Source organism: Nanorana parkeri, unplaced genomic scaffold, assembly GCF_000935625.1.
Source record: "Nanorana parkeri isolate BGI_ZX_2015 unplaced genomic scaffold, ASM93562v1 scaffold1033, whole genome shotgun sequence".
NCBI classification, from domain to species: Eukaryota; Metazoa; Chordata; class Amphibia; order Anura; family Dicroglossidae; genus Nanorana; species Nanorana parkeri.
In genome coordinates this window covers 400,447-413,814 of record NW_017307301.1, presented here as the reverse complement: position 1 = coordinate 413,814, position 13,368 = coordinate 400,447, and the positions used below count along the sequence as shown (strand labels likewise).

Sequence of the window (13,368 nt, the reverse complement as noted above, 5' to 3'; positions counted from 1 at the left end):
GCCTGCGTGAAACCACGCCATGATGTGCGTGTTCGCTTGGTAAATGCATTTTTGCGGGTTAAAACACGCGCGCAGCCTGCGCGTGTGCGTGTTGGGCTTCGTAAATCAGCCCCTTTAGGTCTAGTAGGAATTTTAAGGGGTACCCCAATTCCAACAAAACGTGGAGTCCCCCCTAAAATTCCATATCAGACCCTTAATTGGGGCACTTGTCTGGCAGGTCAGGAAAGGGGGGGTGACAATGGAGCGCCCCCCTCCTCCCTGTGCCATACCAGGCCACATGCCCTCAACATGAGAAAGGTGCTTTGCAGGGGGGACCCCTGGAAAAGCAACTTGTCCCCATGGCGATTAGGAAAAGGGCCTCTTCCCCACAACGCTGGCCTGGTAGTTGTGGGGGTCTGCGAGCAGGGGGAGCTTATTTGCATTTGGGTACCCCCTTTCATAAAGAGGGCACCAAGATGCCACCCCCCCCCCCCTTGTAGATGAGTAAGGGGTAGTTACTGCCGTGCCAGGACAGTGTCCGTAATAAGGGTCTGGTTTGGAATGTTAGGGGGAACCCCATGATTTTTTTTTTCCGTTTTTTTGGCTTTTGGGTCCCCCTTAAAATTCCTACCAGACCTAAAGGGTCTGGCATGACTTTTGGGGGAACACCACTTTTATTTTATTTTTTACATTGGGGACCCACTAACATTCCTACGAGACCTAAAGGGTTTGGTATCAATTGAGGAGGAACCCTACGCTTTTTCTTTTAAAGCTGATGTTGAACAATAAAAGTTCATTCGGGAAAGAAATTTGGATGCATCCGAAATTTTAGTTATCAAAAATTCGCAATTCGTTCAGATTCATTGAAATGTACGAATTTCCGAAAATTTGTCTGAATTTCAGTTCAGAACGAAACAAATCGCACATTTCTATATAGAACCCACAATTTGCACAGTACTTTACAAAATATTGGGAGACAGTACAATTACAATATGATTCCATGCAAGAGGACTAGAAGTCCCTGCTTGTTGCGCATATATAAGCACTGCAGGTAGACTCCGGTTCTGCAGTTGCGTCTCTGCCCCCTTCTCCTGCAGGCCATTCACATAACACACACAACCCAGAAGGAGAGAGAAGCGGAGACATGACCTCAGGGCTGGGCTCCATTAGACCTGCAGTGATTACATCCAAGCAGCCCACAAGTACAGAGGGAGCACATTGCAAGTGAATAAAAGATACTTTATGGAATGATAAAACACTGTAGTAAGCATTTAAAATATTTTATTTGTCTGTACTTTCACTTCAAACACTTCACTTATACAGCAGCAAAACTACAGATACAAATACAATATGGCGATGTGTATTTCAATGTGCATTATCATATAGTATCATTTGGGTAATAGCATATTTACCACCATGTGGGGATTCTATAAATTTTATATTGTTTAAAAATAGCATGGTATAATCTCCCTTTAACATGAAAAAAAAAACATCCAACGACTAATCCATTGGTAATCGCCTTATTTTAATCATTTCAACTGAGGTGATTAAATAATACATTTTGTCCTATGATTAAAGTGGAAGCAAAGTGAAAAAAATAAAAACAATTGCTTGAAGGCACTGGCAGAACTACCAGGGTCGCAGCGGTTGCATATGCGACCGGGCCCTGGCGTTCCGCCCCTTGGGGGGGCCCCGGCAGTAGTATAATAAACAGGGGCGATGGTGCGGCTGCCTCAGTGACCAGCGGGCGGGCCGGGCAGAGAAAACAACTAGCCAGAAATGCAGGCAAATACTGGGGCAGCACAGGGCCCTCAGCCGCGAGGACCCAGCAGCACCCACCTGATACAGAGAATCGCCTCAATGTTCCCGGCCGCTGTCCCTCACGCTGGTATGTTATTTTACAGCCTCCTGTTCAAGCTATAGAACATGGAATAGAACATGGCTGAAATTGACTATATTCTATTACATGTTCTATAATGGCATTTTATTACTAGGAAACTACAAGTCGGCAGTTCAGCTGGGACTTGTAGTTCCCTGTATAATAGAAGGTTGTTTTAATTACTGTCCTCATGAAAGTACTAGTAGCACAATGCCATTATAGAAACATAGAATAGAATATAGTTGAATTCAAAAGTTACGGTACTATAATGGTATTGTATTACTAGTATTTTCATGAGGAAAGTAATTAAAACAACCTTCTATCATACAGGGAACTACAAGTCCCAGCATGCACTCACTGTCCCTGTACAACTCTCAAATATCACGCAGGGAACTACTGCAGGGGGCTTGCATGCTGGAACTTGTAGTTCCCTGGGTGATTTATGTGGGGGGCGGTGTACAAAGACCATTGTTATACCCCAGGGTCGCAGGCACGGGGGGGAGGAAATGAGGGCCCAGTAACCGCCGAGGCACCGACATTGCCTCCAGGAAATACAGCTCCGCAACAGGGGGGGCCCTTCATGGTTTCTTGCACCCGGGCCCTGTGGTTTCTAGTTACGCCTCTGCTGGAAGGTATGGATTTTTGGCATGAAAAATCTCTTCTGCCAAAAATTTTTATCCGCTCTCCCCCAGCAATTTTTATTTTCTGTGTACATGCACCATGCAGTTTACACACTAAGCCCATTCTAAGATGCCATGTATGAGCCAGGTGCCCGATAGGATGCACAGGAGTTACATCAGCAGTGACCGCCCAATGGCCCTAGAGGACTTTTGAGAACCCGAAAGTGTTGGTGACAGAGATGGCGGCGGCGGCGGGGGACAGAGCTGGGGAGTGAAGATTGACCTGACAGCCTTTGACAAGGGCACACTTGTAAGATACATGTGCCCTAATGTGCAAGTATGCTGTGCATATTTGCACATTAGGGAAGAAAAATAAACATTTACAAAGTGGTTTATCGCCACTTTATTCCTAATTGGTAATTGGCTGTAGGCCTCATTGTAAAATTTGGTTTACTTGAGTTATTCGGCTGTGATCAACCGTGACACCCAATTTTTACAAGAAAAAGGAACAACTTTCCATAAACAACTTACTAAAATGCACCTTTTAATTACAATCTGCTCTTGAAAAATAACAGTTGGGATTGGAGTAGTTGGTGTGTTTAACTCCTCAATTTCTCTGCTCTAGTATGTCTGAATGCGCTTTGATTTATATTCCAACCATTACTTCTACACAGCCTTTATGTAAATTCATATCCTCCACCCTACTGCCAACAATATACAGCGGCCCCCGGCAATGTAAAATTGCACCCTAATCATCTGGAAAGTCTCTTAAAAATATTCTTCCCTGGAATTTATTTTAACCCCGTTAGTGGTTTTATAAGTTCTGCACCCCTCTAGGTCACGAATGTCACAAGACACATTACAGCCTGAGGCAAAGATAAACATGGGGTCCATTGAGCTTACCATTCTGTCCCTGCAGGAAATCATTAGAATGTATTTTCACAAAGCAATAGCTGATCACTGGGTATGTGACACTTTCTAGTTTTCTGGTTATATTGCATTAAAGAACATCTTCAGGCAACAAGTAAAATAAATCAGTAAACTGCAATCCAGGAAATGCTGAAAGATCAGACTGCCCACTCGATTAACCTTTAAACAGAGTTTACGGATTTTGTGCTGTGTAACTGGCCCTCTGATAGATGAAGAGAGGCGGCGTTCAGAGTCTGCGAACAACTGGCTTGCATTTTTGCAGGCTTTGATTGTAAACTATTGAAGACACTGGCGGAACTACCAGGGTCGCAGCGGTCGCAATTGCGACCGGGCCCTGGCAGTCCGCCTGCTGGGGGGGGCCCAGCGAGGAAGAAGAGGGCCCCCCCATGGATCGGCAAGGTGTCCGTACACGGACACCGGTGTCCGTGAAAGGTGCTTGCAGGGTCCGCCGCGGCCGTACATTACATGTGAAGTTAGTTGGTACGTTCCCGCCCCTGACCACCCTGTACAATTGTGATATTTTGGTACCTTCCTGTTCATGTGCAGGAAGGTTTTTTCTTTTCTGGGGGCGGAGCTTTCTTATTAGTGGGCGGAGGTGAAGAAGATCAAGGCGGGAGCGTTGGAGGCTGCTGCTGGAGTGTAAAGGTAAGTAAGAAGGCTGGGTCGGGGGGGATAGGACAGCAGCAGATGTGTCTTGCTTGTTTCGGGCGCAGCGTGAAGTATCCAGCCGGCGCAGCAGCCAATGAGTAGGAAGCGGTGTTATCCCCGCCCCCTCATCACACAGAACGCTGCCGAGCTGCTGCGGACACGAAGGAGGAGATGTAGGGAGCTGGGACTATGAAGGTGACATGGGGTCTGGCAGCGGAAAGCTGTGGACGTGAAGGGGGGATGAGGGGAAGCTGGGGACATGAAAGAGGAGAGTGTTTTTTTTTCTTTCTAAAATTTCTGTTTAAAAAAAAAAAAGTATCTATTTTTTTTCTTCTTGGGGGGCCCTTCATGGATTCTTGCATCGGGGCCCTGTGGTCACTAGTTACGCCTCTGATTGAAGAAATAAGCATACAGGTAGCAATTACTGAGTATGGCAGAACGCTAAGTGAAGCGTAGTGAAAATTAGGGCCAGGCGGCAGCTAGGCTGTTTGCCCTGAGGGAGTGTGAATGTAAAATTTTCATGTATCACTGTGAGTATACTGCTGTATAGAGTCGGCTGTTGTTATGCTCAGGAAATAAAATATAACCATAACTCTCTGGATGCATCTGCTCCTTTCACAGTTCTAATACAACTAAACAGCCCCCTTCATTATTCTGTAGAGCTTCTCTAGTTATGTGGATTGCTCTGATCATAGAAACATCAATAAAGTGATATGAGTCTTGACTCTTTAATCAAGGAGGCTTTTAGACTTTCACGGCATGTGGAGGTGTTTATTCTCAGAGACATTCACAAAGCTAAGGGGAAAAATATTTCAATGATTACTGTAATTGTGTAATGGGTGGCAATAATAGTAATCTGCCCTTAGACAGACAGATGTTTCCCCCAGAATGATGGACGGTTGACACCTGCCAATTCTAAAAGCATCCTTGTAACGATCATCTCTATGGCTCAACCTGCACTTCCTTTTTCTTCTCAGAGAAAGAGTTTTCATCAATGCTTATTCCCTCAAACATTTTCTAAGACATTAGACAATCTTAGGGTCAGGGGAGGACTGGGCTGGGGGCATTTTCCCCTGATATATATTTTGGGCTAGGGCCCCTGAGTGCAGATACCTTACCATTTAGCCACTAAGCAGAGTAGTCAGTGACACTTGGTAAGCATTATATAACTACCCTTCATTCAGGCCAGCAAGCACACCACCCTGGAGAGGGTAGGCCCTTAGCACCAATGTCTTTTGCAGCTCTGAGAAGCCATGTTCCATAAAGCTGAGAGTTGCAAAGGAAACTGACACTGCAGGATGTGAAAATGTGTGTCCCAATAAACCATGTACTTTAGGAACACCCACCTTTCATTATGTCGCTGCGGCACCAGGACACACTTGGCATAGTATACATTCTTAAGACCACAGAAATCTGTCCCTGACATGAAAGGGCCTTTTTGTTGAGCCAATGGTTCCTCCCGTTTTTTTGTTTTTTTGCTGCAATAACAAATTATATCTTATATTCTAAAATCAACAATAAAAGTCATAATTTCCCCCAGGGAAACCCCTCCAGGGTTCGATCCTCACTTGTCTCTGGTGATGTGTGTCAAGTAGATTCAATTATTTTAAAATGCAACTGCCCTTTGTGGGGTGTTTGTCAGCTTTGTACATACAGTATTTTATCACCAAAAAGGAAAACAGCACTTACATTTGGTGATGACTCCCTCCAGTCGGATAATATTTGGGTGATCGAATTGCCCCATGATACTGGCTTCTCCTAAAAAGTCTCTCCTCTGTCTTTCAGCATAGCCAACTTTAAGGCTCTTAATCGCCACACAGATCTCCCTTTTGCTGGGTAACTTCAGCCATCCGCTGCATACCTCTCCGAATTCACCTGCACAAGAAGTAAGGCACAGGCATAACAGAACTAAAGAGACAATAAATAGTATTTAAAAAGCATATTATTTTACTGCTTGACCTTACGATGACCATAATTTGCCCACTCCATTCAGTCTACACTTTTTCTGCTCATCTACCTCCCCTCTCACTCCTCTCATTCTGGTCCACTCACCTATCCCTCTACTGACTGCCATCTACTCTGGAAGTTCAATTTTAACTTCTAAATCTAACTTAAAAACTGTCTGCAATTTGGATTTTCTTTGTTCTTGTTTATTAATTTCCAGATACCATCCTCAATTCCACATCATCTCCCCACATGGTCTTCTCTTGTCCTTCACTCTAGTCACTCGCTTTTACTCCAGCATCTGGTAATTCCTTCCCATGGCACTACCCACCCTTGAATCCTTCAATAGCACTCTCAACCTATTCTCTATAGGGAAAGATCCATGACTGCTTACTCATTTGGCAATTGTCTCATGTCTATGTAATTTCATATACAGCTTACTCACTTCCCTTACTTATTTACCCCTTACCCTTATGAAGCTTTTTAAAAACAAGAATGACCATTTATACAATCATTATGGATCAAAAACTTTGCAACGTTCTGGGTAAACTTAGCATTTCTATAGGTGAATAAAGTAGTTAAGGAATCCGATGAAGAGATGACGTTGTCTAAAACATTGTAAAGTTTTGGATCCATGATGAAAGAATACATTTGATAGCTCTGGAAAGGTTTGGTGGACTGATACTAAATAGTTATATAAATGTTGGAATCACTGAGCACCCTGGTTTGCATCCACTGATTACTGATAGAACATGTTATCTGATCACATTGTTTGTTTTGCTGAGGGCAGTCATTCCCTTGTTGCCTTTAATAGCCCTGCCCTAGTTATGGAAACATTATGCAGACATGTGAAAATTATATGCTGATTATAGTACAAAGTTATACTGATACTCACTTAATTATATGCTATACCCTTTCATATATTAATGGATTGTATGAATATGTAGAAGTAATAGGTCCATGTTAATGGAATACTCCAGGAGCTACAATACATACTATGTTTTTTTCTATACTTTATCAAAATGTGCTACATTCAATAAAAGCTTTGCGTGTATGCAGATGATCACCTCACTATAAGGCAAACACTTGAGTTTTCTATTCGGACACACTAGACTGCCTCTTACGCACAATGCAAGAAATCTGGTTACAGGCAGCTCTCTCCACAGCCCTGAATACTGCAGAGTACACAGTGTTCAAGAGGGCAAGTTTCCTGCTTTTAGCTTTCCTGTGCAGAATTTAGATACCTTACCATTAAAATGTTATTAGGGAGCTATTAGTATCAAAGTCACGGAATTGAGACTTGTTCTTTTCCCTTTTCAATGAGAAGAAACATCTTGGCAATGAATGGGTAATGGACAGAGCAGCAGTAATCAGGTCGGTACTCTCTACAAAGGTACTTAAGACCCTTCTATGGGAAGAAGACTCTAATGTGATTGGGGATGTTGCTGATCAAAAGCCCACTCTGAGCCCACTCTGAGGAGGGATGATTTGGTGTAGGAAGCTACTTGATAGGTGGATTTCTAATGGAGCAGGGGATTTAGAGATCAAAAGCATCAAATGTCACAATGTCAAGCAAGAATTAATATGATGTGATAGATAGATAGATAGATAGATAGATAGATAGATAGATAGATAGATAGATAGATAGAAGATGTTTATATTTTACTTTTTGCTTGGAGTCTTTAAACTGGCTGCTTTAAAGCATACTTAAACCTAGCACTAAAATCTCATATAAGCTTTAACCTGTTAAAGTCATTTCAATAGTCATTTTCAGTATTTTTAAATCTGCAGCTTTCTTTAAAATGATACATGGTGACCCTGCTATGAAAGTCCTTGTTCAGACACTTTCTCTTATAGGGTGTCCTTGTTTCCCAGATGCGATCCTATGTTGTCATCTTGTCATATGGCCTTCCGATGGTCCACTAATGGTGACCATCAGGAAGCCCACCCTAAGAAATGCCATGCAGCCATTTCTGGAGCAAAACTATGTAGACGGAAATTGGCCAGGGTTGCCACACATCCATTAATTTATGGACTATTTGCAAAAAAAAAGGGATGTTGTCCTCCTGTCCATTAAAGCCTGCGGAAAGGAAGAAATGCCAGTAAAAAGAAGCTCCCTGTGCTGATAAATGAACACTGAAAATATGCAGTTCTGGAGCCAGCCATTGCAAGTGCAGTTGAGCTCGGACATAGCGGGACTGAGCTCAATCAAATTTTAAAAGGCTGTTTCCAGAGCTGTGCATGCATAGTGACTGAAGCTTAGGCCTGAATTGGCTGGCTCCAATGTGCTGATATCAAGGCATTCAAGTAAGAGCGGATCCTTGTAAGTACTTGAAGTTGTAAGCACATTGATGTTAACAGCTGAGCCTGGATGCAGGTAGGTAGAAATGAAAATCACTCAGCACAATGTGAATTCAAGGCATGAAGATGTGTCTGCCTAAGTGTTTGTGAGTGTCACACAATGTATTGTGCTAGTGATTGCCTTACACAAAATTGTCTTCCTTACCACACACAAGTTTACCAGTGTTCTCTGAATAAATTCTGTCTGGGGTAATAACAATGGCAAGCTAGCAATTACACTGGTTCATACGCACTGGCAGAATTATTTTGATGCTGTAGTAAGATAAGTACTGACAGATTCTGTATAGGTAATGTACCTACATAGTACTGGAGCCACTCATTTCATTCTGCATAGGGCATTGGGGTCAGTAAAATGTATGAGACACTGCCAACATGGGTAATTTTTTCAGAACATATTTTAGACAGATTGACCGATAGAAAGATAGATAGATACAATTTGTCTGGCAAGATTAATTTCATACAAACTTTACCATTTATGTGTACAGCAGATATCCAGGATTTTCAAACGTTAACCCTTGCAGTGGGGTCAATGGTCATTTTGGTCTGGGGAACGGAATATCAGCAAGGCTTTGACTGGTCTGGCAGCCAGGTGGGGGTCGAGGATCAGGGGAGTAAATTTTCTTTATTTTGTCCGTAGACCAAATTGAGCTGTTAACCCTTGTTGCGCGGGGGAAGCCCCACTGCAAGGGTTGACTTTTGAAAAGCCTGGAGTTCTTTCTCTAGCTTTTGAAACGTGTATCTAAAGGCAAATTTGTTTTCTTTCGGATAGAGTAGGATAGGGAAGGTATTTATGGCTGTGTGTGTGCCCACTGAGGAGTCCATGATAAATGTCACCAGCACACCTTTGTCTTGTGTCAATAATCCATCTTCTTTATTGATGCAGACTGTCAAAAAACAATGTTTCGGGGCCATGCAGGGTCCCCTTCATCAGGTTTTAGAATGAAAAGTACTAAAACCTGATGAAGGGGACCCTGCGTGACCCCGAAAGGTTGTTTTGTGACAGTCTGCATCAATAAAGAAGATGGATTATTGACACAAGACATAGGTGTGCTGGTGACATTTATCATATATTTAAAGATGCACAGCGCCATCCATGGTTACTACAGCACCCTCCTTTATACATAGGGGTTCCAGTAAGGAGTGCAGCAGTTCCTTTCCAAGATCCCACTGAGGAGTCTCCCTCTTTATTTGTCCAGATAACCACTGTCACCGGGACTGAAAGTGTGGGAAAACCAACATTCTGAGTTGTCACGGGAGGAGAGAATAGAAAATCTTCTAATGAGGATTGATGTTCCAGATTTTCTTTAAGGAAGAGAGATTTCTCCCTGCTCCCTGATGTACCTCCAGGATAGTAAGTAAAGTGAAATCTCCTTAATGGTACACAGACAGACTTGACAGGGGTTTTAACCACTACTTACACCATTGCCTACCCATTTCAAAACTGAAAACAGAATGTTTTGACTTTACATGTATCTTAAATGTAATTCAAGAATGACAGTGCCAATTACTTTAAATACTAAGCTGAGATAAATTTACCTTCATGCACATTTACAATTGTAATTTATACTATAACTGCATTAGCTGTACTTTCTTACCTGCACCTATCACCCGCTCTATGCGGATGTTGGAGACATCAATCTCTTTGGCAAAGTCCCGTACAGCCTGGTTGGGATCCTCGTATGTGTGTGGGTGGATATAGGTTCTACTCCCCGGCAGCTTCACTAGCAACACAAAAACATGTAGGTTAAATAGAGCACACAGGCTGATATTTCTCCTTACATAGGCAGCAAAACACCGCAACATATGGTAGCTTTTTACTTATTCAACCATGTCTTAAATATGCAAAAGGCCATTGGTGGAACCAACATTTTGTATGTCTCTGGCTTTCTTTACTTCAAATTTTATGTACTTAATTTCTTAAATGTTATACGTCTAGGTACAGATTACATGTACAGCACATAAAAGAGTACAAATTGTACAACAGTAAGGCATTTAAGACAACTGCTTTGGGCCCTAAAATCACGTTCAGATAGTGTCTTTTGTTATGCATTGTCTCTTTGGTTAGGGAGCTTCAGGTGCCCTTCGCTGTTCATTTTATCAAGATGCAGCTGCACAACATTTTCTGCTACCCATCAGAAAGAACTGGACTGCTAATAAAAATTGAAAAGTCCTCAATTACAGTCTAGACAGCCATTTCTCTGAGAGGTCAACCTGATTATTCAGGTTTTCTCACTTTTGGCCTGTTCTTGTCCTTTTTGTACAGATTGCTTGACGGCATACAAACAGCAATATAAGCAGCAGAAGCTGGCACTATTCTGACAGCACAGACTAGGCTTAAACAGGCACTAGAAGCTAGCATGATATTACTTACTGATACCTGAGAGTGGTTACACACATTTCCAGGCACTAGATGCTAGTTCCACATGCAATATATCTACACCGTGTTGTGCCAGCTTAAATTAACATATATATTAACATATATTAAATAAACAAATGTCAGTATAAAAAGAAACAATGCAAAATTATTGAGTAAACCACTTTAATAAAGTATTGGAGGAACATTAGTTATGATAAGACTGGTTATCAATGAATTAAAATTGTGTACACAAACAAAATCTCCCTAAGCAAAAATGTTCTAAGTAACATGGAGCAGTAATTGAGAGAAGACAATTTTTACAGGCAACCAAGTCTTTTTCCTTGTGCATTACATGAGCCAGAAAGCTTTCCCAGAATTCCCAGTTTCCTCTTTGGTTGCCAAGTGTAAGGCTTTTTATCTACACTGGGTGTTAACGCAAGCAATCCAATTACTTTCATGAAAAGATGCATCTCCCGCACACAGCACTTCAGCGTAAACCCCAGTCTTATCTAATCAAACACAAGAGTTCCAGTTTTCCAAAAGGTTCCGCAAAAATAAAGTTGTCTCTTTTATACCTTCCAGTGTTTTCATCTGTGGAGAATGTGTATATCGCCAACCGTGAAACAAATAAAAGCTCTTTGAGATCAAAACTGGTTCTGCCCCTGTGACTCCTAATACGTGACACACAGCAAGGATCTAACATGGTGCTTGAAGTGTTTCATCTGGCCTAAGCAGTTTCCAAAAACGAGAAACAGATATGAAGGGCCCTTCTAGAGGAGAGATAAGACTTTCTTTCTCCTCTGACCTCCAGAGGAAGTCAATGCAGAGATAGCAGCCTCGGCTTTTTGTGCATTTTCAATAAGTAAAGAAATCCAAAATTTGTTGAAAAATAATACATTTCTGGTTTTGCTTGATTCCAAGGGGATTTCAATGAGAAATTCACTGATGAACACAAACTACACAGCATTATCCCAGACATATTAGTTCATAAATGTGTATCCATATATGAGTATCCTAAAAGCCAATTGATCATAAAATTGATAGTTCCATTTGGGTGGGTATCAGTGGGCTGAAAACAACGAAACTGAGATATTTCCCTGCTGTAGTTAGTTTCTCTGACCCGTGCCACAAGGTCATTGCAACACAGAACCCAGCAAAGGTGTATTTCCATAATTTGGGCTTATTGGCCTTGAAAGTAGAGCAGAACTGGGGGGAACATCATATCACCAAAGTCCTTCTGCCTGTGTTTCAACTTTCAAGCAACTACTTAAAACTATTCAGAACTCAAACTAAAATATCAGCTTTAAAGTAACACAAAACTCAGGAGGTAAAAACCTAAAAATGCCTTCAAGTACCCCAACTATTAACAAAAATGTTGATTATTTGTGTATCACTAGGCTGTAGAACCTCACATCATCTCTGTAATGGTGCTGACACTGTCCTTCCTTCTTGAGGGTGGCTACTTTTGTTTCCCATGGTCCTCGTGTCACTCCTGTGATGGTCTACAATCTCAATACAAATGACTAAACTAAACGTGATATTGTAGTCCATCACGGGAGCGAGCTTGTGGTGGTGGCTACTTTACAACACACAGGGACCATGGGGAACAAAAGTAGTCACCCTACAGAGGAAAGGATAGTGTCAGCACCAATTCAGAGATGATTTGAGGATCTACAGCCGAGTGATACACAAATATTTTTGTTAATAGTTAAGGTACTTGAATGCATTTTTTAAGATTTAACTCTTGAGTTTAGTGTCACTGTGGGATCGATTATAATTATTAATATTGCACCATTTTCACACTCTGTAGGTGGCCTGGCGCTGTTGCTGTAACAGGAACATTTCCTTTATTTGGGAATATATTTAATTTGTTTTACATCTTGTTACATTTATTTATATACACACTTATTTATTTTCTTTGCTATACTAGTATACTTACTCAATTTTTGTTTAACTACGAAATAAGTACCAGGAGATATTTGAAGTACCTTTTTTAACAAACAAATCTTATAGTTTTGTTTCTAAACATACCATTTGCTCTTGTAGCGAACAAAACACTAAACAGATTATTAATGGACGTCAACCACAAAGGCAGTTACACAATTTCATGTTAAAAGACTATCACTGTCCATATGCTTACAGTTTGATTTTAAACACTCATTAAAGATCACAGTTGAACTGATTTATAAAAAGGGAAAATATATTAAAATGCACAATCTCAAACTAGCCTAGTGGCATGTAGTTTAGAATGTAGCTGGAATGTGCACAAGAAAGGCCCTTTAGAATACCAGATTTGCTTTGGCAGATCTGATTGGCTGCCACCCATAAAGCAATTGTTATAAACACATAAATATGCAGATAAATTATGTGATGCACAAGACTCATAAAGTAAAAAAAACCAAAACGTTTTTTGTGCCTCACATTCCCCTCCTTAAACACGCAACTCATATGTTTCAGCTGCAGAGGCAGTTCTGCCAATCAATCAATGGGCACGGCTAGGTGTGGCCAGGTGCTGATTGACAAGCTGCAGAGTTGTCAATCAACTGTGAAAATGCAGATAGCCACGCCCCTGGCAACATCTTTCCATTCCACTCCAGTGCAAGCAGACACAGCCTACATGGGGGCGACAATGTTGTTCTGCATTCAGGAGC

General features: G+C 41.7%; 1 protein-coding gene across 1 annotated transcript in view; it reads right to left on the bottom strand.

The window, feature by feature from the left end:
- LOC108795983 (ephrin type-A receptor 3-like) overlaps window positions 1-13,368 on the bottom strand; it is a 187,364-nt gene that overhangs the window by 47,000 nt on the left and 126,996 nt on the right. Inside the window, exons 11-12 of the mRNA XM_018567347.1 lie at window positions 9,957-10,082; window positions 5,746-5,931 (exon numbers count right to left, since the gene is read on the bottom strand). Of these exons, the coding sequence (XP_018422849.1) occupies window positions 5,746-5,931; window positions 9,957-10,082 (312 nt within the window). The remainder of the gene's footprint in view (window positions 1-5,745; window positions 5,932-9,956; window positions 10,083-13,368) is intronic.